Source organism: Enhydra lutris, unplaced genomic scaffold (genome assembly GCF_002288905.1).
Source record: "Enhydra lutris kenyoni isolate GAN:26980312 unplaced genomic scaffold, ASM228890v2 scaffoldscaffold21, whole genome shotgun sequence".
In the NCBI taxonomy this organism is placed as follows: domain Eukaryota; kingdom Metazoa; phylum Chordata; class Mammalia; order Carnivora; family Mustelidae; genus Enhydra; species Enhydra lutris.
In genome coordinates this window covers 73,048,804-73,074,744 of record NW_019154105.1, presented here as the reverse complement: position 1 = coordinate 73,074,744, position 25,941 = coordinate 73,048,804, and the positions used below count along the sequence as shown (strand labels likewise).

General features: G+C 44.7%; 1 protein-coding gene across 2 annotated transcripts; it reads left to right on the top strand.

Moving 5' to 3' along the window:
- The first annotated feature begins 3,456 nt into the window (after positions 1-3,456).
- On the top strand, positions 3,457-24,959 carry LOC111149277 (microsomal glutathione S-transferase 2). Of its 2 annotated transcripts, none has more exons than XM_022506255.1 (5): positions 3,457-3,590; positions 8,086-8,185; positions 21,113-21,183; positions 24,137-24,218; positions 24,705-24,834. In XM_022506255.1, the coding sequence occupies exons 1-5, from the start codon at positions 3,533-3,535 to the stop codon at positions 24,832-24,834; spliced, it is 441 nt and encodes a 146-aa protein (XP_022361963.1). In that variant the 5' UTR covers positions 3,457-3,532. The 2 variants fall into 2 exon arrangements, with proteins under 2 accessions (XP_022361963.1, XP_022361964.1); XM_022506256.1 differs by lacking the exon at positions 3,457-3,590 and adding an exon at positions 3,784-4,032 and having other exon boundaries at positions 24,705-24,959.
- The last annotated feature ends 982 nt before the right edge of the window (positions 24,960-25,941 follow it).

The window sequence follows — 25,941 nt, the reverse complement described above, 5'->3', positions numbered from 1 at the left end:
AATGGGGACACTTACCAGAAGGTTCTATGTGTCCTGCATGCAGGGACAATGCTTTTCATCGTCAGTACAGCCGGGGGAAAGGTACAGAGAAACTTGAGTGTTTGCTAGTCTTTGTTCATAGGATGGCAGTATTTCAACCATAGGATCATCTGGAAGTTTTATCACCACACAAGGTGATGAACATCTCATTATTCAAAGCTCCATTGTTTTATACCTTCCTAGAGGCAGAAACTGTACCAACTTTCAGTATCCATCAAAGCAGATTACACGCAAATGCACTGGGTTTCAAAGTACTCGAGCACCTTTTTTCTCCCATCGTATCAATATCTCTTAGGATCTGGATTTGGGGACTGACTGGGGTTGGCTTGGAAAAGCGAGCAGGGAATCTCAAGATTTGTCTGGAAAGTGGGAAGAAGGTAAATCAGTGGGAGCCAAAAAAGGTCCCTCGGAATTGCTTGTTTTGTTTGTTTTCCAAACTAGTTCCATAGTACGGACGTACCCAAGTTTCTCCAAACGGGAGCTATAAACACCAAAAGATTGTGGCCACGGGCCAGGGGCCCCATTCCCGGCTCCCCTCTTCCTTCTGCTGTTTCTCATTCTTGGAGCAATCCTCTCTCTTTGAGAGCCTCTGCGTGCCCACGGGCCCAGCCCAGACCTCTTCTCTACGGCTGTCATTGAAGGAGGTTACTTGAGTACACGCTGATGGGAGCTCGGGGCAGCTGGCTAGCAGTCCAGAATGCCTGTCGCGTACAGAAGCCCCAAGCCATTCAATCAAATACACAGGAACGTTTTGGGGCCACCCTGAACTTCTAGGATCTGCCTTCTTACATAAGGGTACTCTTCAGTGATTTCAAAACCAACGAAGGCAGAGGGAACCTGAAGAGACCAACCGGGCATTGGGAGCAGACCTGGTTTGCCACTCTTTGTAAGTTAATTTTAGCATTCCTTACTCCCTGTTGTTAAAAACAAGACAACCGGCCCCAAATAGAGTCGCTTATGCGAAGTCCCACATCAACACACCGAGACTTCACTTCATGACTGTTCCAGCTCTTGGAGAAATGGAATCTTAAACTAGACTGTCAGGAATCACCTCATCAGCATTAGCTAAGTAATCTGCCAGGTCGATCCCTGCCATGCCCTAAAGGAGACTAACCTTGGAATAAGCAATTTACTTTTGGTCTGGTCTAATGTCCTTGTTCTACCCCCTTCTGCCTAGAATAGTCTTTCATTTTGTACAGCTCCTTCCTGTCTGCTGGGTGCATGAGTATCTGAATAAAGCCAATAAGGTCTTTAACTTGTCCTCCGTTGAGTTTTGTTTTTTTAATACCATATATGTGTGGTTTTAAAAAATTCTCCTTTGAGCTAGTTAAAAGGTCATCCTGGTTCCCCCATTAATGAATTTGATAAAACCTTTGATGTGTTTTCATTTTCTATTTGCAGGAGAGGCATGATTTTTACCTTTTAAAATATATCTTTCTACATTAGGTACATAATATGCTAAGTACTCTTCTAGATGTGGATGGGGAGCAAGAATTTTCCATCCCCTCAAGGGTTTTTCTAGCTGGACTAAGAATCAGATTGACTTGAGGCAGATTAACAGGGGAAAATCACATTTAATGGTGCACACACGAGGAATCCACAAAGACACGGAAATTCCAAAGATAGGCAAAATGACATGTACGTGTCATTCTGAACTAAGGAGAAGGGGGTAGAGGTCTGGGACTTCAAAGGGAAGGAATGCACTTCACAGGAAGATGAAAAAGGGTCAATGTTGGGTCAACAAGTGTTTGCTAGGCCATTCAGAAACAACGGGACATAGAGGACTCTGACCAAACAGGCCTTGTTAAGTTCTTCCCTATCTACCACACCCAGTTCCTATCCTACTGCGCTTATCTATAGTGATACCTCGCTTCCTGATGCAGGTTCTCTATCTAAATTATTTTTAGGCAGTTGGGAGCGGGGAGGTAAAGAGCTTTTCCTGAATCTGCTGGACTTGACGCCTTTTTAATTCAAAATCATCTTCACGCCAAAGTGGCCCATTGTGGGGTGGCACCTTACATGAAGCCCCTTTGTGTGTTTATTTAACAAACCCAGAACACAGGTCTGGGTGCTACTCATGCTGTTTTAAGTGCTTGATAAACGTGAACTAACTTAATTCTCCTAACAGTGCTACAGCACTTAGGAGTCCCTTCAGCCCCTCTTAGCCCCTGTTATCAGACTGACGCTCAGCATCCTGGGCGAGGGTGCGTGGGCACTAAGAGCCAGGGGAGGGAGCCCAAGCGCAGGCCTGGGTAAGGCTGAGGCACCCAGGCCCTTCTCCTGGCTCTGGGGCTCCCTCTAAGTGAGCTGGGGGGTGAGATGAGAAACGGGCCCCAACTTTGTTTTGTGGGAAGCTGCATCTTGAAGGAGCAAAAAAGTTGTGTTGACGGGGGGCGGGGGGGCTACGATAAATGGGTTCAGTAGAGAAGTCCCCAGCCAGTGGGGGGACCCACACTGGGCCTGGTGGTGTGGGGCAGTGCTCTAACTGGCATGATGACCATTGTGCTGTGTTTCTTATAAAAGTCAACTTAGGGGAACCTGGGTGGCTCAGTCGGTTAAGCATCTGCCTTTGGCTCAGGTCATGATCCCAGGGTCCTGGGATCGAGCCCCACGTCTGGCTCCCCACTAGGCTTGGAGTCTGCTTCTCCCTCCCTCTCTGTCCCTCCCTGCCCCTTGCTCATGCATGCTTTCTCTCTCTCTCAAATAAATAAATAAAATCTTTTTTAAAAAGTCAACTTAACTATCACTCCACATCTTCTCCTGAGGGCCCTCTTCTTACTCAGAAAATATGCTTTAGTTTATTATTTTTTTTTTAAATGTATGGTCACCAGGCCCACAGGAGAGTCAAGGTGACAGTGGGAGGCAGCAGGATGGGGGGTGGGGGTGGTAAGGGAGGGCACAATTGGAATCTGCTGGACTTGTGTTCAAATCCAAGTTTGACCATTTACTGGAGAATAAAGTTCAAATCCCTTTAAATGAGCATTAAACCTCAGTGGGATTAAGTAAATGCTTCCGTCTCTTTTCCCACCAGAAGTGAGCAAGGGCTCAGCTAGCATTTGCAGTTGGGGAAGAGACTCAAGGGTCCTGAGGTTGGAAGAGGGGGAGGGGAAGTTGGTTCGGAATTGGTTGAGAAGAAGGTCTCCCCGCAGGTGCTGCTGGGGGAGGGCTAATCCGGAAGGCTGAGCTGCAGCCGCAGTGTTGGGGGGGTGGGGGTGGGGGTGGGGAGGACAGAGCCTTCCAGCAAGCTCGGGAGGCAGCTCCCAGCCAGATAAAGATCTGTGACTGGCAGCTCCAAATTGACCTGCTGTCCCAATTCCTGTTCCAGGGCAAAGATCACCCAGCCCTTAAACTTGTCCTTTTTTTTTTTTTTTTTTCTCCTTCTCCGGCTTTATTTACCTTATAAGGAAGGTCAACAATACAAAGTCGAAAGTGCCTGCTACCGGCCCCTGGATTTCGACAAATAGTTTCTTGGACCAGAACATTCCATGTGAAGATGGCTGGGCATTCAATCCTGCTGGCTGCTGTTTCAGTCCTGTCGGCCTGTCAACAAAGTAAGAGTCTCAGGCAGTGTGTGTGTGTGTGTGTGTGTGTGTGTGTGTGTACATGCGCGCGCACACCCCAGGGGGAAGAAGGTCTGGTTTTTGAGTTTCATGCTTCCCCTGGTGGCCGTGGGGGCCACACAAGGCGTAACGTACCCTGGGTTGTCCGCGCCTCCTTCCCCAGAGAGAGATTTTGGCACATTCCAGGGAGCAGTTCTCGCAAAGGGGCTGAGGTAGGCTCTCTGAGCCTGGCGATTCTGCCACGTTTGTGGTTACCACCCACGGCCCAGTTCAGATGACCCTTAGAAATGCACCAGCTAACCTGATGGAAGGGGGCTATCCATACTAATTCGGATGATTCCAGAGGAAACATTGTACCTGCTTTAGACCCCGGCTGTGATTTTTTGAAGCCTCATTTTTTATTAATGTTTCTTAAATAAACTGCCTATGGCAGGTATGATTATCCGGTTTAAAAAAATCTGCAGAAATATGAGCTTCAGGTTAGGTGATGAATTCGAAATCTTAAAGCACCTTCCCAGTAGACTTACTGGGCATCTCGACTGGCTGGTTATGTAAAGAGCATTTGCTCCATGGAGAGTCAATTATCATCTTATCTATGATGTCAGCTTAACATGCTAAATGGGGAAAAGGGTCTGGACACTGGGGAGCAAGACTGGGAACCAACCATGCATATTTCTTTATTTTTCTGAGTGTGCTGCTCCAGGAAGGGGAGGCAGAGCTGGAGACGGCTCAGGGTGCACAGACGGCCAGAGCATGAAGGGACCACAGCTTTGGATAAAGTACTGGCCTATATGCATGTTCAGGGTCTTGCCTAACCAGTGTGTTTTGTGTATTTATGAAAATATGATACTATGACACACATTGTGTGGTTTGATTCACATTCTAGAGTAGAGTAGGGTGTTTATCACCATCTAAAGGGGCCCTTGGGTCATGGAGGTCCCACTGGTTCCCACACACCTCCCCAGAAGCACACCAGCCCTGTGTGTTTCCTCCTCCTGGTGCTGCAGAGAGCACAGGACTGGGTCCGCAGATACCCCAAAGCATCTGTCAGCCTCACAGAGAGGCTTCTGTGTGCTGGTGGGTGCAGGGGACAGTGGGGAACTGTGGCCAGAGGTCAGGTGGGGGTGGCAGGGATTGGGTGGAGAGGAGAGGAAACTGGGCCCCTGGTGGTTGGTGGTACTTGAAGACAAAATTCAACTGAAAGTTGTAAAGATCTTATTGGCTTTATTCAACGAGTCATGAATTAGGCAGCATCCCATCCAGCAGATAGAGAGGAGCTCTGGAGCGCTGTACGATATGAAAGACAGAGGGCAGAAGGGGGCACAAAAGGAAGTTGCTAGCAAACGGGGATTGTTAGTGGCAAAGGTCACCTTTTTTAGATAGCATTTATCTATCAGGCCCATTGCCTCAATAGTGCTAACCTGGTAATTCCAAATTGACTTGTGTAAGATTCCACTTCCGGGAGAGATTGAAACCGTAACTAAGTGAGGTATTAAGTCTCGGTTCCGTGATGTCAGCTTAGTGCTAATGCCTCCATTTTGAACGTGTTGTCTCTTTTTTAACAGTGGTAGATGGGGAACGTTTACTGATTGGGTGGGGGAGAGAGAGGGAGAGAGAAAGAAAGAGAAGACACACTGTTTAGTTGACATGAAGGACCATAATTTGCTGCTTCTGCAGAAGTCTGGTGTTTATGGAGAAGGGACACCATGAATCATGGTGGAAACAGATCTGGTTTTGAAGACAGACAGTCCCCTATCTGTCCGGCTCAGCCACTTACCAGCTGGGTACCCCTGGCCAGGATATTCTGTCCTTTAATGTCCTCTTCAAAGAGGGTTAAGCAGGATGCTGGGTGAGAAGTGCCTACCAGGGGGCCTGGCCTGGCGTTGGGGCATAGCATGGTCCGTCCCCATCCTCTGCTGCTCGCCCTCAGAAAGAAGCTTTGGCTGGACTGAGGGGCAGCTACATGCAAGAAGCTGAGCTATGGCTGGGGCTGGGGTGGGGCTGGGGGTGGTGGTCTTGATTCTCACCCCCCCTCGCTCCCCAGCATACATGCATCCCTCCGGTGAAAGTGAAGAAAAGAGAAAAAGACAGGCATAGCAAAAGGAGAGTATCACCAAGTAGTTTTTAGGTGACTGTAAGGGAGGGAAATAAAATGGCTGCCAGCCTTTCCACACTCATCATGTGATCGCAGCGGTAGCCATGGCCTCCCTAAGGCCCCTGACCTGGAAGAGCAGAAAGGGGCTTCTCCTCCTCAGGGAGATGCTGGCCCAACTGAATCCTTCCTCCCGGTGCTGTGGGTGGGCTGGGTGGGGAACATTTAAACACCCCTGCCATTGCCAGAAACTCCTCGTGTTTGTCCTGCAACAGACAGGCGTGACCAGGTGCTATGGAGAGCCAAGAGGAAGATGGTACTTTCAAAGTTTTCACACATGGCTTTATTTCGAAGCTCTAGGTTCTTGCCCCATTGCCCAGTGTAAATCAAGGAGCACACGTCTTTCACTGTTTCCATCTTACAGATGGAAGCAAGAAGACTTACCAAGTGTTTTCTCCAAGGCCGTGGAGCCATGGTGGCAGCACGGTACAGAATGGCTGCCATATTTCCCCTCTGCAGACACATCTCCTTTTTGGCACCAGCCAGGCACATGACTTAATGGCCTCTCCAGATTCAGGCTGCCTTGCGAGGATTTAGCCAGGGCTGGAAACAGCCTGTGCCCAGTCCTGCATTTCCCAAAGCTTCACCCTGCTCTGTCTGGCTTCAGGGATGCCACAGCATTTTGAATGAGAGACTCTAGCAGAGCATTTATGCACTTTTGATGTTCAGTTGCAGCGTTTAAATCCTGAGCCATGGTTTATTTGTAGAGGAGAGGAAGTCGTGGGGGAGGGAAGAGGCCTGCTGTGCGAGCCCTTACTGAACCAGGCTCACTATTTACTGACTTGTCAGAACGGAGATAGGATCAGGTCTCAGGAGGAAATGCATCACGCCAGAGACTGTCACACAAGCTATAATCGTGGTGCGCAAAAGGAAACTAGATTTGAAACACGAGCAAGTGGGAAATGGATGTGGAGGTACTAAAGTAAGCGAGACCAGGATCGCCTGGAGAGAACTGGTAGGGAACCGAAACCGGAAGAAATAACCTGAAGGGAAATCCTTGAGCCCAGAGTTAATTATGGGGCAAAACTAGGATGATAAGGAAGGGAGGTGAGAACAACTGACCAAGGAGGAAGTGTGGTCTGGAAGCCAGTGAGCTTCATAGGGCTGGTCGTCAGATGCAAGCAACTCTGGCATTGGGCCTGGATGATCTAATGCAAATGTGGCCAAGGAAGAACAAAGTCATGAGCATCTGATCTGATAGTAGGGAAACTGAGTCAGACAAGGAGGCATTGTTCCCAAAAGTTTTCTTGTGACCTTCCCTCCTGGCTCTTGCCCTCTCTAGGTAGCCATGGATCTGCTTTATGTCACTATGGATTCATTTGCATTTTTGAGAAGTGTATATAAGTGAAACTCTACAGTATTGTTCTCTTCTGATTTTGCTACTCTCATTCAGCATAGTATGTTTGAGGTTCATCCCTGTTGTTTCATGTGTCAATCCTTCATTCTCTTTTACTGTCTAATAGTATTCTATTATATGGATATACCACATACACCACAATTTGTTTATCCATTAGCTTGTTGACCAACATTTGTGTTAGGGTTCTGCAGAGAAGCAGAACTATACAACATGCACACACATTTATTTAAAAAAACATTGATTCACACCATTGTGGGGGCTGGCAACTCTGAAATTTGCAGGGTGTGTTCGAAGGCTGGAAATTCTAGCAAGAATTGGTGTTGCCGTGTGGAGCCTCAAGGCAGCGGGTAGGCAGAATTCCTTTCTTTTTGGGGGACTTCAGTCTTTTCTCTGCGGGCCTTCAACTGATTGGATGAGGCCCACTCACATAAGGAGGGTAATCTGCTTTACTCAGATTTACTCTACTGATATAAATGTTACTCACACCCAAAAAATATTTTCACAGAAATGTCTAACTGGTGTTTGACCAAACAACGGGTCACCATGGCTTAGCATAGTTGAGATAATAAAATTAACAATTAACAATTGCAGAGTTGTTCCTAATTTTTGGCTATTATGAATGAAGCTGCTATGAACATTTGTGTACAAGTTTTTGTATGGACATATGATTTAATTTTTCTTGGGGAAATAACTACGAGTGGAGTGACTGGCTATATGGTCTATGTATGTCTAACTAAAATATCCCATTTGGTTTTCCAAAGTGATTGTACCATTTTACATTCCCACCAGAGTGTTTGAGAATTCTGGCTGCTCTCCTAGGCTTACTGCTCTCTTTTTAAATTTATATAATTTGTCTTTTTAATTTTAAATCTTTTAATAGGTATGTGATGGTATCTAATTGTGGTTTAAATTTGTGTGTTTCCTAATCAATAGTGATGTGCTACATTTTAATTGTTAATCCCTCTCTATCCTTGCAGTTTATTTTGCTTTGCATGTGGGAAAGGCAAGATTAAAATACAAAGTTACACCTCCGGCAGTCTCTGGGTCACCAGAGTTTGAAAGAATATTTCGTGCACAGTAAGTAATGCTTCCCCCACCCTTCTGGGATCTGGGCCTACCACATACAGAGACTTCTGATCAGGGCAAAGAGGTGCAGAGAAGATACCCCATTGTAACAAACCATACTTGACAGCCAAACCCCTCCTCATGATTCTTGAAGCTTGAAGCATCCAGCACATGGAGTCTCTACTGACCTACATTTCGAATTTAGAGGGTGCATTTATAGAAAAGGCTGGGATCTTAAGAAAGACTTCTCTATATCTCTAAGCATGGCAGTTTGGTTCAAGAGCCCCTTGAGTACTCTGAGAGTTCGATAGCCTCCAGCTGGATTAGCTATGACATCAATTTCCTATCTTTGTTTTACCTTTCCACGTGAAACAGAGACAAACCATTTCCTGAAATCCCAAGCCTGTAAGAGTGAGAAAACTTTCCATTTCACACATACTTGTCGTGATTTTGATCATCTTATCTTTTCAGATGCACACAGAATGTTCCACCATGAACACCATGAGTTTGGCTGCTACAGATGCTAGGGCTCCCTTTAGATCTCATCCCCCAAATAAGTGCTTTTAGAAACATTGCATGTGTCACCATTTATGTGTCACTCGGCTCTTTTGTTAATACTTTGGGATTTTTAATCTATGTCATGAGTGACGTGGGCCTATAATTTTCCTTTATTTATATGATCTTCATCTCACTTTGATATCAGGATTATACTAGTCTCATGGAATGAGTTAGAGAATTATTTTCTCAGAAAATTTTAGTAAGATTGGGAGAGTGTGCTCCTTCAAAGTTGTTAGAATTGCCTGTAAAATGATCTGAACTGATGCTTTCCTTGTGGGAAAAAATCTCAACTATGGAATTTGATTTCTTTAATGATGATTGGGTTATTTGGCTTTTTATTCCATCTTAAATCACTTTGGGCAAGTCATGATCCTTGAGCTGACAACATTGTTCTCTTGTCCATCTCTTTACTTCAAAGGCAAGAATTGCACAGACTGGGTGCCTGGGTGACTCAGTTGGTTAAGCAACTGCCTTCGGCTCAGGTCATGATCCTGGAGTCCTGGGATTGAGTCCCGCATTGGGCTCTCAGCTCCACGGGGAGTCTGCTTCTCCCTCTGACCTTCTGCTCTCTCATGCTCTCTCTCACAGTCTCTCTTTCAAATAAAAAAATAAAATCTTTAAAGAAAAAAAAAAAGAATTGCACAGATTATTCCCCAGGCTTAAAATTATGGGATGTTAATAGAAGAGATAATTTTAAGAGGTGCATAAACATGTTTTTTTTTCAACAAAATTTTCTTGTGGTAAGAACATGTAACGTGAGATATACCCTCTTAAAAAATTTAAATGTATAAAATATTATTGTTTGTAGAAGTACAGTGTTGTACAGCAGATCTCCAGAGCTTGATCTCTTACTTGACTGAAACTTTATGCCCAAGATATGATTTTCAGTAACATTGAATGATATGGTGAGAGACTCATTTCCCTTTCGGTTGTCTTTGAATCTTTATGATTATGTCAAGTGGAAAGCATTGGTTTGGTGCCGATACGTCCCACACTCCAATATTTATTTTTTATTAGAGTAATACATGTATGTGGTCTGAAAATAAAGTGACATTACAAGTTTGAAAGCAACAAATAACTCTCCTTACTGCCAATCCAACCCCAGAGACAACCATTGGCACCCTTCTGACTACTACTTTTGGTATTTACTTCCATATTTCTAAACATTATGCTTTCACTGCTATTTATTGATTAATAAATTTTAGACATTATCCATTAGCTTCCTTTTATGGAAGAAAGAATTTCATGTCTTTCCACTTCCTCTTTTCCTTACCTCCCCCTTCCAGTACAGTTACATCACTTTGTTGAGTTAAACCAACAGCCAATGTTTATATTATTATAATTAACTAAGTAATGTTCAAACTTCAGTCAAATAGTATATAATGATTTCAGCTCTTTCTTGTGAAATTTTTCATTTTATCTGGGGTTCATGATTGCCTCTTTATTTGTTTGTTTAGTTTCATCCTCAAATCTTTAAGAGAACTGAAAATCTTCTCTTAGTACATTCAAATACATTATACTAGTAATACCATTTTTTCCCCCCTTGGATCATTTCTGCTTGAGTCCTCCATCTTTCTGCGTCAATCTGGAGGATGCTTTTTAAACCTGCTACACGTTGTCATTGTGGGACTTTTTGTCATCATTCCAGGAATTCTCCTTATCTTCTCCTGATTTGGATTGCCTGCTTTCCTGGATCTCCTATTTCCTGTTTATTGATTTTCTCTCATTTTGGTGGAGCATACCCTGCCGAATTTTGCTGAGAGAGGGTGAATAGTTGGTCAGATTTTGAACTTTACGTTTCAAAATATGCTTTTACTCTGCCTCACAGCTGATTGATGGGTTGGTTGGACATGTATTTCTATGTTAAAAATCCTTACTCTCCGAATTTTGAAAATATTCCTCTATTATTTTCTAGTTTCCACTGGTATTGTCATGATGTTCTGTGCCATCCTAATTCCTGGTTCTTTGTTTGGAAACTGTGGAGGCTTTAGAATCTTCCTCTCATCCCAATGTCCTAAGATGTTATGGTACTGTGCTGACTGAGAGGCATTTGTCTTTACTATGCTGACCCCTACATAGAGCTTTTTTACAAACTGAAAACTCATGTCTTCCTGTTCTAGAATTTTTAAAAAATATATTTTCCCCTGAATTTCCTCTTCTTCATTTTCTCTGTTCCTTTATTCTTAAAACCTCCATGAGTTGTATGTTGAGCTCTGGGTGGGTCACCTAGTTTTCTTTTATCTTTGGTTTTTCATCTTCTTGGACTTTTGCTCTTTCTGGGAAATTTCTGGAACTTCTGTTTACTAACCTTTAAAAAAATTCAGATATCAATTTTAATTTCTAAGAATTAATTTTTATTCTTCGATTCTTCTTTAGCTATTACTGCTGCTATTAAATCATCCCTTTTTGTTTTACGGATACAGTTTAATTTCTTATATCTGAGGATTTTTATTATAATATTTTTTGAACTTCTTGTATCATCTCTGTTTTTTCCAAGCTCCTTCTTATTTGTCAATTTTAGCCTCTTTCATTTTTATGTATTATTTGCCCATTAAATATCTGTTGACCACCTCTATATACTTGGCACTGTTCCAGTAGCTTATGATATACCAGTGAAAAAATTAGACAAAGATCCTTGCCCTCATGAAGTTCACCTTATAGTCAAAGAAGATGGAAAGTAAACAGGTAATAGTATAAGAAAATACTGTATTAAGCAAGAGGTGGTAAGTGTTACGAAATAAAGGAAAAAGGAGTGCACTGTAAGAGAGCATAGGGATGGGCTGCTGGGGGGCGAGTTCAGGCGGGTTCCTATTTAGGTTGTTCCGTGTGGACCCCACCGAGAAGGTGACTCAAGCAAAAGCTTGAAGCGGGTAAGGGTTAGCCATGTGAACATGCAGGGAAAAGCCTCTTGAGGCAGAGGGAGTAACTACTGCAAAAACCCTAAGTGGGAATGTGCCTGGTGGTGGGTGAGCAAGGAAGTCTGTGGCTGAGAGAAGGAGCTGACAAAGTGGTAGGAGGTAAAGTTAGAAAGCTAATAGATGGATCATGTTGGGCCTTAAAAGCCTTTGTGAGGCCTTTGGCTTTTCTTTGAGGGAAATGGAAAGTCATTATAAGGTTTTGAGTGGAGGAGTAACACCATCCTATATTTTCTTTCTTTTTTTTTTTTTTAAAGATTTTATTTATTTATTTGACAGACAGAGATCACAAGTAGGCAGAGAGGCAGGCAGAGAGAGAGGAGGAAGCAGGCTCCCTGCTGAGCAGAGAGCCCGACGCGGGGCTCGATCCTGGACTCTGGGATCATGACCTGAGCCGAAGGCAGAGGCTTTAACCCACTGAGCCACCCAGGCACCCCCCTATATTTTCAAAGGATCACTTGATCTGCTTTGCTGAGAACAGTCTATATGGAGGCATTGGTAGAAGGAGGAAATTCGGTTAGGAGGCTACCCTGAACCAGGGACGTAGCAGTAGAGATGGTGAGAAATGGTCAGATTCTGGATATGTTTTGAGGATAGAGCCAAGAGAATTTCCTGACGTAATAAATATGGAGTGTGAGAAGCGTCCAGAACGACCTCAGATATTTGGCCTGAGTGTCCTGAGAGACAACCGAGAGAGAAGGCAGCAGGAGGACCAGCTTCGGGGGGAAGACCGGGCGATTCCGATTGACAGGTTGTGTCCGAGTGTGACTTACGCTACAGCTAAGGAGGGGCTGTCAGCGTTGTCTTTCACTACGCTACTTGGATCCTTTCTTGTTGCACTGGAAACAGCCTGGTACGGTACACAACTGGGTAGAGAGACAGCAGGCAGGTGGATATACGAATCTGCATTTTGGCAGAGGGATCTGAGCTGGAAATACAAATTCACTGGCGCACGAAGATGATTTAGAACCACCACACTGGAAGAATTTTTTTTTTTTTTTAAAGAACTCTAAGGAAGTGGGTGTAGGTAAAGGAGAGAAGAGGAGCAAGGACTGAACCAGCCTTAGAAATCAAGAAGACAAGGGTCCAGCAAAGAGATCTAAGCGAAGGAGATCTTAGAAGCTTTACTCTAAAGTCAAGTGGTTCTTGATGGGCTGTCTGTGCCCATTTAATAAAGAGTGTCAGAAAAAGAGCTGGGAGCTCCGTGGGCATGGGTGGGGCTTACTGAGTTAGGCAGCTTCGCCAGAGGGTGATTGGTCATCAGCAGCTTTCTTTGGGAGAGCTCCAAACGTCAGTATCTGTAGGTTCTCTTTCTGGGACCATTTGGTTTCTCTCGAGAAAACTCTTAAGCCCCCTGTGGGGGCAGACAAGTGTGGGGTGAGGGAGGAGGATGAGTACAATAGGTCTTACTTCCAAAAACCTGAAAGTGTGCTGGGTGAAGGAAGGAAGGTTCTTCTACACAGTATGCAGGTGCACATGGTTCCTAGCACAGAATTTTGTTCTGGAACCCCCTGCGATTCTCTGGTTGGGGTTCTCTAGGCAATAGAGCTCCCCTGTCCTGGGATGGGAAAGTAGGAGTGGGGCTCAGAGGTGGAGGGGAGCAAAGCACTCCTTATTAGAGTCTGTCAACCAGTTCTTCCCTTTCAGCCTTTGCCCTCAAAGGTACCCCGAGTCCCCAGTTCCTGAGCCTGTTGGGGTTCTGGGATGAGCAGTGTCTTAGTCTTCATTGGTCCTTCCTTCTGCAGGCACTGAGGTTTCATCTGTCTGCACTCTGTCAGCTCAGCCGCTGTTCCCCTGAGGGCTGTCCTTCTTCAGAAATTTGCTAACATCTCTCTTCTACTGCTGTGTCTGCTCCCACTCTCCTTGTTCTCAATGACTTTATATCTATTTTTTTTTCCTTTACTGGCATTTTAGTGAGGTTTCAGGAGGGAGAAGAAATAAACTGGGTTCAATCTGTCACGTTTAGCATGGAGCCCTCGTGATGTGCTCTCAACACCTCTTGAACATCCATTCTCTTCTTCAACAGAGGGAGGGTCTTGTGCTCTGAGCCTTCAGCAATCAACAGCATCTAATGAGAACTTGGCAAATTTTGTTCTCATGGGATTTATTTTTATACGTTATTTAGAAAGTGATATTCTTTTTCTACTCATAAAATTTCATTCTCCCTAATTTAAGTAAAAAAAAAAGGTGATTTATAGAAAAATAGTAAGTGTTATATGGAGATGCTAAACTTCTGACAGTGATATATTAATGCTTGAAGTTTAGGAGACACTGTACTATTTATAAACATCTTCACAGGAGGAAATTCCACATCTTCCTACCTTGTCTTCTGTCATCTAAGAACTTTCTGTTGGGACGTGCTGGGCTTCTGGCATGCTCAGTCCTTGGGCTGCTTCTGGTTCTGTTTGTACTTACCCTTTCCACAGATTTGATTTCTTTCAAGTTATTGCTCTCACCCTCTCTCTCTCTCTTTTTTAAAGATTTGTGTATTTATTTGAGAGAATGAGAGAACGTGGGGGTGGGAGTAAGGGGAAGCAGGGAGAGAAGAGGAGGAAGGGGGAAAGAATCCCAAGCAGACTTTGTGCTGAGCACAGAGCTAGTCCCGGGGCTCAGTCTCACAACACTGAGATCATGACCTGAGCTGAAACCAAGAGCTGGAGACTTAATCAACTGAGCCACCCAGGCGCCCCTCTCTCTTCTTTTCTATAGCTGGATGCCATTTTGAAATATTTCTCTTAAGCTGCTGTTTATTAAAAAAAAGTATACACACTTAATTTTCTTGTTAGAAGTGTTTTGTTTGTTCTGTTTGATTAATCATGGCAGAATGAAGAGGGGTTAAAGAATAATGGCCAATAAGTGGGACAGAGGGAGTGAGGAGTCCTCAAATACTTTTAAGAGCATAGTGGTAATTGTCCTGAGTTCTCTCTGAAGGGTGAGTGAGGATGGCCTACTCACTTCCCCGAATTTCTTCTTAGATGTTCCATTGCACTAGACCCAAATCTTCACTTAGACTATAAGGTTTAAGTATATCAGGCCAAATCAGATTGGATTCATTGCTAGTGAAGCCATTTTGATTTTATCTGAGGTGGTTAGGGCAGGATCCCTTGGGATAACCAGGTCATTCCAAAGCCTACTCGGCTATTCTTGTCTTCAAGGGTAGGCTCTCTTGAGCTCTGCAAATCCCTGAGAGGAAATGCACTTTCTTTTCTGGCTCTCCTGGACCAAAGCATTGAGTCCTTCAGCCTCCCTTGAAGGTCTTAGAGTCATAGCTATATCAGAAATGCTGTCTTTTCCCCTGCTCTTTTGTCCTAAGTATGGTCAAGAAGCCTGGTGTTAGGACTAATCCTATCTCTAAGTGGAAACTGACATCTCCTAACAACCACTTCAAGGTGCCTCTGACCACATGGAAGTACCTGTTTCCTATCTCAAGCTCACCTCAGATTGGATATTCATTTGCCAAGCAGAAGTGATTATTATGGCTCTCAGTTTACCCATATTACCAGCCCAGGGCCTCATCCCCATTCAGTTCCTCTTTCCTTCTTATAGGGAGGGTCTTAAAGAGGACTCTCTCTAGAGTTTTGCGTCTTTTACTGGAATACATTTTTAAATTTGTGAACAAAGCAACTATAGTTTCAACAAGGGCCATTCCTTCAAGTTATTGCTAAGCTTAGAAAATTCTATCTCAACTAATTTGAGTATCTTGATCCTTTTAGATTGAAGGATTTTATAAATCTAAGAAGTAGATCCAAGTAATAGTTTGATCTTGTTGCAATTTAAGTACATTCCCTCTAATTCTATTCTCATCAGAAGAGCGGAATAGCTGTTAATGACCCCACTCTTTTTCATACGTTTGGGGACCATTATTAAATATCTTTCATCTTCTGTATTTTGAGGCTACATTGTAATAATTCTTTAGCTTTTCCCCCCAATCATTAAAAAAGTTTGGTTGTTCTCTTTGGACTAAGATTTTTCATATTCTAAACCTGAAGCCTGGAAGTATATGTAATGTCCCAACAATGGCTTCTTTAGTGCTGGGTAAGATAGTAGAATTTCCTTTCACTTAGTTCTTTGAATGCACCCCTATTTGCTTAATATTGAATTATTCAGTTTCTGTTCCAGAATTAGCCTGTCACAAGTAACCCATTCATCGTGAACCTGAGTACTCTTTAGAAATATTACCCTCTTCTTACCCACTATAGCTGTAAATTTTTTGTTTTTGCTGTTTCACTTACTTTTTTATAGTCATTTTGGATTCAAATCCAGAAATTTAGAGTTTCAAACTATTGGCCTTACTGTATGTCTAAAAACTCTGGAGAAAGGAAAATTCACAAAGAATAATTTTCAGGTATTCTGCAACACTGGGGTTATAAGTAATGTGGATCACCTATTTTTGTAATAAGTACAAACAAGTTAAAGAGAGGCAGAAAACATATCTCCATTTTTCTTACAAGTGCACCCATCTTAGATATTAGCTAAAAGCCCAAGATGTCCTTATCCACTGAGTTAGAATGGGCTACGGATCCCCGAGGTGAGATCATGACTCTAAACTATGAACCCTTCAAACTGTAGCACCCTCCTCCACAAACCGTCTGTGTCAGTCGGCTCAGGCTGCGGTAACAAAATACCACAGATTGGGTAGTTTAAAAAACAGACATTTGTTTTCTCACACTTCTGGAGATGAGAAGATCAAGATCTTGATCTAAGATCATAGTTCTGGCTGCTTGGGTTTCTGGTGAGAGCTCTCCTCTCTTGGCTTGCAGATGGCTGCCTTCTTGCCATGTCTTCCTTTGTCATTTCCTTGGCGTGTACAAGCAAAGACAGAGAAGGGGGTGGGCGGGGTGAGTCTGGTGGGTGGCAGAGAGCTCTCTGGTGTCTCTTCATAAAAGGACGCCAATCCCATTAGATCAGGGTCCCACCCTTCTGACCCCATTTAACCTTAATTACTTTTGTACTCCACATACGGCCACACTGGAGGTTAGACCTTCAACATACAAATTTTGAGGGACACCAACAGTCAGTCCATGCCACCACCAAATAGCTCTGTCCCCCACTCTGGCTGAGTCTCAGCTGGCGGGACACGAGGAGCAGCAGGGGTGTGGATGAGTTGCAAGCTTCACTCCCTCGTCTGCTCATCCTGGTGCTTCCACAGCAGCGGCACCCCTAAGCGGGGGTTCGATCCTGCCCTCCTGCCATCTGTGGCCACTGCCCTCTCGAGTTCCCACACAAGGGTTACTCAACAAGGAGCAGTTCAGATGGTTATGGATCTATATAGAAAGATCAGCTCAGCACCTTTACTCTGCAAGCCTTTGCTGAGCATATTAACCTGTTTCTCTGACCCTCAGCCAGTGTAATTATCAAAAAGACTTTCCAGGGTCAAAAGCCAGCAGACTGAGGCTGGGCCATCTGCTAATAGAGCAGGCCACTCATGGCGGTGGGCGGCCCGCTGCTTCCGAATGATTCACCCAAACAGAAGGAGAAAGAAAAAGGAGCTAACGAAAACTCAAAAGAGGAAAACCTCCTAAGAAGTCTCCTTTAGGTTGCCTTGTCTCAAAAATTTCTGAAGCGTGTTATACTACTAGGTACTCTAGGTAATCCAGTTTTTCCCTTCGGTACCTGGTTCACATTTTCTGTGAACAAGAGTGTCATACACAGTCTCCTAATCAACCAAATAGCAGAGCAATTCAGAAGAGCTTGAGGTCAAAGCTCCCCCAGGTGACGCGTCCATGCTGAGGGGACACTAAGTAATCTGCTGGGAGGGTGAGGAATCTTGGGAGCTTCGATTTATATTTGCTCTTAAAATCTCGTTCTTTAATTTCTGTTTTGTGTATGTTTTATCATGTAGATGATATTCTTTTCCAGTTGATTCTATGAGCTGAGCTAATGGATCAACCCCATATTCCTGGTGGTTTAACACAATGGAAGTGTGTGTCCTGGTCACGTAGGGTCCTGTGTGGAGTTCCTGGTGGATCGGCCTTCCACATGGCCATTTAGAGGCCTACACTCTGTCCATCTAAAGGGTCTGTCCCCATCCATGTCCTTAGAGCTCTCCCCACTCAGCCACTGTGTGGGGGAAGGGAGCTTGGCACACCTGCTTCTTGACCATTTGGCTCAGAGGTGACATATTTTACTTTCTCTTTCCATTGGCAGGAAATGGCCCTGCCCAAATCCAGGACAGCTGGGCATCGGGTCCCTGGGTGTGCAACACCAACTTCACGCCATCTTTGTGGCCAGCTAACTACCTCTGCTACATATGGGAGGACATGTGTCTGATTGTTGCTTTTTAATGGGGTTATGCAACCATGAGAACTATACAGTCAACAAAATTTGGAGACCCGTGTTTTAGGAATTGCTCAATTTGGCTGTCAGGCCTCAATTTGGTTCTTTTTTCCAAAATGAGGTGAACTGAGCAATACAGTTCATGACTGAGACAGGAGCTAATGGTACTTAGTTCAGGACTGTACTCACTACCGCCGGCCTTCGGGTCCAGTGGGACTCTGGAGTGGCCACGAGTCTGGGGCCCCACAGCTAGGCTCCCTCAGAGTTGGGCATGAACCCAAAATGACTCAATCTCCATAGGCTTCTTCAGGTCATCCTTTCTGGTGACCAGCTCCTTCCGGTTGGTCTGGCACTTTCCTACTCAAAGTTCTGTGTCCCAGGAAACCCTCAGGTTTAGGCAGACTGAGACAATGTATCTGGGACCATCCTGGTTATGAAATTCAAAGTCCCATGTTCTGAAATCCCGCTCAGTCTAGGGCAAACTAGGAGGATTGGTCACCCTACTGTCTTCCTAACAGACTTTTCCTGTCATTGCCCCTGGGTAGACTTTGAGCCATATGGTGACTCTGCCTATAACAAAGGAAAAGCTTCTCCCCCAATCATTTTATGGGAAGCTTAAATATCAAAAGAGCACAGGTTTTTTGAGCAAAGAGGGCTCTAACCAGGGACGAGTAGACAGACATGTTTCCCTCAGTGTGGGCATGCGGGAAAGGGGACAGTCCCTCAGTGGCCATAATGGGCTACCTCCGTCCCTTCCCACATGAAGGGAAATGGGCACAGCTGCTTCCAGCTGTTTTCTGTTGCATTTGGAGACTTTGCCTGAGGATCACCTAGTGTAAGACAACAGAATATACCTGCTTTCATGTCCAAAAGAGACCAGGAATTATTTCCAGTTTAGTTTTCTTGTCAATGTAACTATAATTAGTCACTGATAGGATTGTTAAGAACACAGTTTCCGAACTTTGTCCCCTTGAGTTAAACAGTGTTTGCAGACACCTCGCTGTGAACGAGCTATCTTGGGACACATCCAGGCACCAACTACTTAACTGTGGTGGCAGAAAGACATGGTCGCATGCTGGGTTGGGGTGGTGCAGGAAGAACGGGTAGAACAGGACGCAAGGTGTGTCAGCCAAGCAGGACCTGGTATTCTCAGTAGGCAGCTGCAAGGAAGACCATCGCCATATAGCTGGGCTCATGGCTGGCCGTCAGGAGAATTATTTTCGATCTCTGATACATGATATTAAGACAGGGACAGAGCCTCCTTTCAGAGGGACTAGGGCTTAAGGCAGGGCAGCCCAAGTGGGGCCTGGAGGAGCAATGGATAATGAGCTCAGGTAGGACCTGAGGCCAGGGTGACACCAACAGTGACTAACTGCCTGGAGGGGACAAAGGGACTTGTTTCTTGGGAGCAGAACTGCGCAGATACTCCAGGCTCCGCCCTCAGGGAGCCCAAATGTAGTTACAGTCACACCCTTGCCGGAATTTCAATGGCTCCTAAGCAGCCCTGCTCACCCAGGACCTCAGCACCCCCTCCCCCTATCTTCTGGGTCACTTCCTGGAGCCTCAAGGGAGGTGAGGGACACAGCCCCTGCTGGCAAGCCCTTGTAGGGAGGGATCGTCCCGCTGTCCTGCTAGAGTCCTTCCCCAAAAATCCCGTAGATGCAAGCCCCATTAGCTTTCAGAGCTAGGGGTTCTGAGGGCCCAGCCCTTAAGCAGGAGTCTTAAAAGCTGGCGGGCTATCTGTGGGGTCCTCGGGGAGAAGCTGCTGGTATGGCGTTGTGCTGGGGGGCGGTGCCTGGCAAGCGTGTGTCTCGGCCTTGCCCACCTGTTTCAGCATGGGTATCTTCTCCTTGTCTCCACTGTAGGAGTCACTCAGCTGGCTTTTGGGTTTCCTTCAGAGGGAATCGCTCTGTGAGTGTGGATGTACAATCGGGGTATCCGTGGGAGGAGGGAAGTTCCAGAGCCCCCTATGTTGCCATCTTGGTGGCCAAAGCAAAATAAAAGGAAATAAAGCCCCTCATGGTGACCTCGGCTAGAAGATACAGGTCTTCAAGAACGGGTATCAACTATTTCTGGGCTGATTGTCTCATAACGTTAGGTACAGAAACTTCAAGGAAGAATGTGGAATCATTTTGGATTCTCTACACTATGCCACTCCCACCAGGGTCAACTCAAGACATCACAAATGACAGTAGAGTTCTTTCTTGTTGTGATAGTGTCAGCAAGGAGCACAGCCAACCTAACCGAGATCCCTTGGGGGTGCAGCATGGGAAGGATGAATATAATTCATCTTTTTTTTCTCTTTGCTAGGTGCAGATGAATTATAGTTCTCAGAGAACTGTTCCTTTTTGCTTAAAATAGTATCAGATTTTTTGTCCAAGTTTTCTACGAATAGAGGCAATTTGACTTGATGTTGGGACAGGGCTTTGGAACTTGGTGGTGACACAGTACCTTTGATTCTCTGCAAGGCATGGGTCAGCTTGTGCTGTTGGGACTTATTTTTTCCCTCCATAAAATGGGAATGAAGAATACTCCATTCAGGAGATTGTAGGGGAATTATTTAAGAGTGTTTTTTAACTGCTGGGTAACTCAAGTGGAAGGCAATGAGTGTGTAAGAATTTTTGGGAAGAGATCTGATAAATATAAATTGTGTAATTTTCTGGGTTCTTTAGAAAAGATGTGGAATGAATTTTGGGCTTAGAATCAGAACCATCTTAAGGTCTGTCTTTTGGAAAAGAGCTAAAATTCATTCCTACTACTGGCAGCTTACCTGTAGGAAGGTGATTCTTGGCCCGGATCTGAGGTTTAAACAGTGTTTGAGTCTTACTTGGAAAACTCATTTGACATGAAAAGACATCTAAATTTTTATGTAATTCTTATATTATTTTTATAAGAAGAAATTAGACATTTACCTCCAGATGAAAGCATAATATTTTCAGGTTGAGTTTTCTCATAAAATAACCCATGTCTGAGGCATCTGGGGGCCTCATCTGGTTAAGCATCTGCCTTTAGCTCAGGTCACGATCCCGGGGTCCTGGGATCCAGCCCTGCATCCTGCTCCTTGCTCAGCAGGGAGCCTGCTTCTCCCTCTCCTCCCTGGTGGTGCTATCTCTGTCTTTCTCTCAAATAAATAAGTAAAATCTTTAAAAAAAAAAATGACCAGTGTCTTTATATTTTTTTTTTCCTGCAGACAAAACTGTGTGGAGTTTTACCCCATATTTCTGATTACGTTGTGGATGGCTGGATGGTATTTCAATCAAGGTAATTTTAAAATAGGATCGACTCTGTTCTAAAGATGACTGTGGTTCTTAGAACCATTAAGGAACGGATGTGCCACCAAACATCGACTGATTCCGGAAATTGTTTTAAACAAAATAATCCATGTCTCTGTGCATCAAAGAGCGCCGCTCTGCAGATAAGCTAACTTTGGCTTCATTTCAGTTTAACTCGGTAAAACAAATAACAAAAACAAAACAGAACGAAAAAACCAACTTGGAGCAAACCGCATGCTGGGCATTCCCAGATGAAAATGACATGATCTTGGTCTTCAACTCTGATTCCTTAATTCCAGTTTCTCTGCAAGAGTTCACCCTAATGATCATAGCTATTATTTACTGAGCACTCACTACGTGCCAGGTACTATTTTACATCTTCAAACGCATCCCATGGACAGGATAGATAGGATTGAAACCTTCCTATGAGGTAGGTTCTGTAACTGATGCCTACTCTACAGATGAGGAAACAAACCCACAGCTTTCGTAGTTTGCTCAACTTAACATTCATCAGTGTGGGAGAAAACTGGCTTTCAAGTACGGGCAGGGTCTGTAGGTATTTTCTCAATAACACGTGCACCCTTGAGTTCACAAGGCTGTCGTGTTCCTGTGTGTAGCCGCTCTGCAAACATCTGGAAATATCCTTGGCGAGCTGAAGCCTTAACCCAAATCTGCCTGTTTCTTTAACGGGGTCAGAGCAGCACTGGCTCTCTGAGTTAAAGAAATTCAATCTCTTTGGCTTTATGATAACTTTCATCATCTCATTTGGGTCTGACACTTGATGGCTAAGATTTCACTAAACCCCAATCCAGTGGCTTTCAAAGGCAACCTCCTTCACTGTCTTCTTGTAATTTTTGCTGTCAACTGAGGAATTTCAGATAAAATGTCCTTCAGAGAGAGAGACCTCTTAACTCTATTCCAACTCACGTTTTTGTCCCCTGAGGGCATGAATGAAGGCGTTTGTTCCTTGTCAGGTAAGACTGCATTAACAACTAATAAGAAACCTGCCTTTGATAATGGGGCTCAGTCTCTGCTATTTGACCCTTTGGATGTCACTGTAACGGGCTGAATGAAGCCTACTATCAGAAAAGGATTTTCTGTCATAATTTTGTTCTTCCTCATGAAAACTTAAGTTGCCTGTTAATTGCCTGGAATAGTTCTCATTGGCTTCGAGGGAATTAAGTCATTAGATGGGGGGTTTGGTGGGGAGGCTTCAGAACTACAGTCTGCTTCAGGATCTCTCCACTTCCTCCCTCACATGCCAGCTGCCCCCCAACCCCCGCCATCTCATCTCTTCGCTTGGCCCCCTTCTTCTCACCCGCAGGTCCCAGGCACACGTCCTCCCCTCAGGAGGCCTTCCCTGACCCCTTTCTAAGGGATGCCTCCTCTGCCCCCGCTGTTCCATCCCTCCTGCCTCATTTCCTTCCCTGTACTTTCAGTTCTGTGATGTTCTTCTAAGTTTTCTCCTTGTTGGCTGTCTTTGCTGATAAACTCTGTAAAGGTAGGGCGCTTGTATCTATTTCACTGCTGACCCCAATCCTTAGACTCTGCTCGGTGTAGAGTAGAAACTAAAGAAAATGTTTGTGATCTAATAAAATAAGGAATTTAATTTTATTCAGGATTTCAGAGCCCCAAAGATAGACTCCAAGTGTGTGCCAGAGGGCTCTCGCAATATGCATCCATTGGGTGCTGAGGAAGAGAGAGGGTCCCTGATGGTAGGGAAAATATTGGTATTTTTTTGTGGGACAAGATGACAGAAGATCATGCTACACTTTACATTTCTTTGAGGTAAAATTTACACACTGTATAGTGAAAGGCACAGATCATACATGGTCCATTCCATGAGTTTTAGCAGGTGTGTGTCCATCAGATGCAGGACATGACTTCTACTTAAAATTTTTCTTTTTTAAAAAGATTCTATCTATCTATCTGTCTATCTATCTATCTATCTGCAAGAGAGAAGGGGGAGAATCAGAGGGAGAGGGACAAGCAGACTCCATGCTGAGCATAGAGCCCAGTGTGGGGCTTGATCTTACAACCCTGGGAATATTACCTGAGCTGATACCAAGAGTTGGACATTTTACTGACTGAGGCATCCAGGTGTCCTTAGAAAGTTTTCTTCTGCCCCTCCTCGTCAGGCACTTTCAGAAGCAAACACCATTCTGGTCTTTTTCATCATAGTTCAGTTCTGCTCATTCTAGAACTTGCCATCGTGGGAATGATACAGTGTTTACTCTTGTGCTGTGCTTCATTCACTCAGAAAAATGTTGAGACTCACCATGTTGTTGCAAGTATCCGTGTCTTTTTGTTGCTGCGTGGTATTCTGTAGTATGATTATCTCAGTTTGGTTATCCATTCTCCTGTTGGTAAGTTTCTGGGCTCTTTCCTGTTTTTTACTATTATGAATAAAGCTGCAATAAACATTCTGCACAAGTCTTTTTATGGACATCTACTTTCATTTCTTTGGGGGTAAATATATAGGAATGGAATTTTTGGGTAAAAAGTATGACCCAAAAGTTGGGTCATAAGAAACTACCAGAACTTTTCCCAAAGTGGCTGTACTATTTTGCATTCCCACCAATAATGTATGAGGATACCAATACCACCAACATTTTGTGTTGTTGGTCTGTTTAAATTTTAGCCATTGCAGTGGGTTTGCAGTGGTATCCTGTCCTTGTGGTTTTAAGATGCAGTTTGCTGATACTGAATGATGTCGAATAATGTTGAAAAAAATTCTCATGTGCTTATTGGTACATTTGCTTATCTTCCTGTATGAATTGTCTATTCAAATATTTTGCCCATTAAAAAAATTAAGTTGTTTTTGACAGAGCTATTTGTGCATTCTGGACATGTACACATTTTGTGAGCATTTTCTCAGTTGTCATACCACGTTTTGAGAGACCGTCATCACATTCCGTATCTTCTCTGTTTTCTCTCTGTAGTTTTTGCTACTTGTCTGGGTCTGGTGTACATATATGCCCGTCACCAGTATTTCTGGGGGTATTCGGAAGCAGCTAAAAAAAGGTAAGGAGAAACTACGAACTGGGTGACACTTAGGAAAAGAGTGGCTGGATGGCGTCCAAATTAGCTGTGCATTCCTGAGGTTATTAAGAGTCCTGATGGTCGTGGTTGCACAAGTGATCTGAGTGGCCCGAGACCCTTCTTCCCAGGCCTTGCATAACTATGGGTGAGACAGGAACACCAAGTACAAACTTGGCACTCAGTGCGCGCTCACAGCCGCCACACTTGAAATCCTTGCAAGGATTGCGCACGATCTCCAAAAAGTCGCAAAGGAAACAATCCTGCCCAGGCGTGACCATCCTTTGAGTGTGCAAAGGAGTCAACCTCTGTGGCTAGGTATCCCCTTAAATTCATGTGATGAATCCAAATTTTCAAATGGCGAAAGCGTTTGAAGTTCTGGGAGGTGCCAGCGGTGAGCAGCCTACCCCAGAACGCCTCCCATCATCGCTGCACTGGTTACCATGTCTCTGCCTCGTGTCTGTCCTGTAGGATCATCGGTTTCCGGCTGAGTCTGGGGAGTCTGGCTCTGCTGATAGTCCTAGGCGCCCTGGGGATTGCAAACAGCTTTCTGGACGAGTACCTGGACCTTAATGTCGCCAAGAAACTGAGACCCTTCTGACGTCCTCCCCTCCCTTGGCCCAAATGTTTGCAGAAGCTATTTCCACCCTGAAGGTCATGTGGAGTCAATGGATCAATTATTAAAAAGAGAAGTCTTTGTTTTTCCTGAAATGGCTTTGTAGGAACATACCCGTTAGAGAATGCATTTCCTGTTTAAGAATTAAAGTCCACCGTGACACTGTACAGCCATATCCTCAGTGGAAGGTGCACGGGCTCTGGTTCTTGACGTGCATGCTGAAGCCACGACTGCTTATGTGGGAGAAAGCAGCCTGACTGCGTGCCGAGTTTTCTGTGGGGCTGCTGTCCCCCCACCGATAATGGTCCCACTATTCCTGTCCCACTACTACTTTCCAGACAGATGCTAAACAGGCCGCCACGCTCACTTTATGGGTTGTAGGAGAGCAACAGCTGGCTGTACGTGGGGGAAGTCGGGCAAACACATAAAGTCGCCAGAGAAGACAGTCATCAACTAATAGCATAAAACAAATCTGGGGGCGAAATTTCCCTTTTTAAAGAAAAAGGGGAAAAGGGGTGTGGGGAAAGGCCTATCATTTTTTTTTAAAGATTTTATTTATTTATTTGACAGAGAGAGATTACAAATAGAGAGGCAGGCAGAGAGAGAGAGAGAGGGAAGCAGGCTCCCTGCTGAGCAGAGATCCCGATGTGGCACTCGATCCCAGGACCCTGAGATCATGACCTGAGCCGAAGGCAGCTGCTTAACCCACTGAGCCACCCAGGCGCCCAAGGCCTATCCTTTTTAAGGAAGCGTCCTGAGACTAGTGTGCAGCTGATGTCCTTGCCCCTGGTCAGGGGAAGGAGGGTCATGGCCACAGCTGGAGCGAGGACAGGGTTCTGCTGTACTTCCGGTGTCATATGGGGTTTGGGGTCAGCAGCTGCTGTGGCCCTCCTCTATTTTCTCTGTCTTTTATTTTATTTTATTTTATTTTATTTTTTTTAAGATTTTATTTATTAGAGAGAGAGAAAGCACAAGCACAAGTAGGGGGAGCAGCAGGCAGAGGGAGAGGGAGAAGCAGGCTCCCTCCTGAGCAGGGAGCCCGATGCAGGGCTCGATCCCAGGACCCTGGGATCATGATCTGAGCCGGAGGCA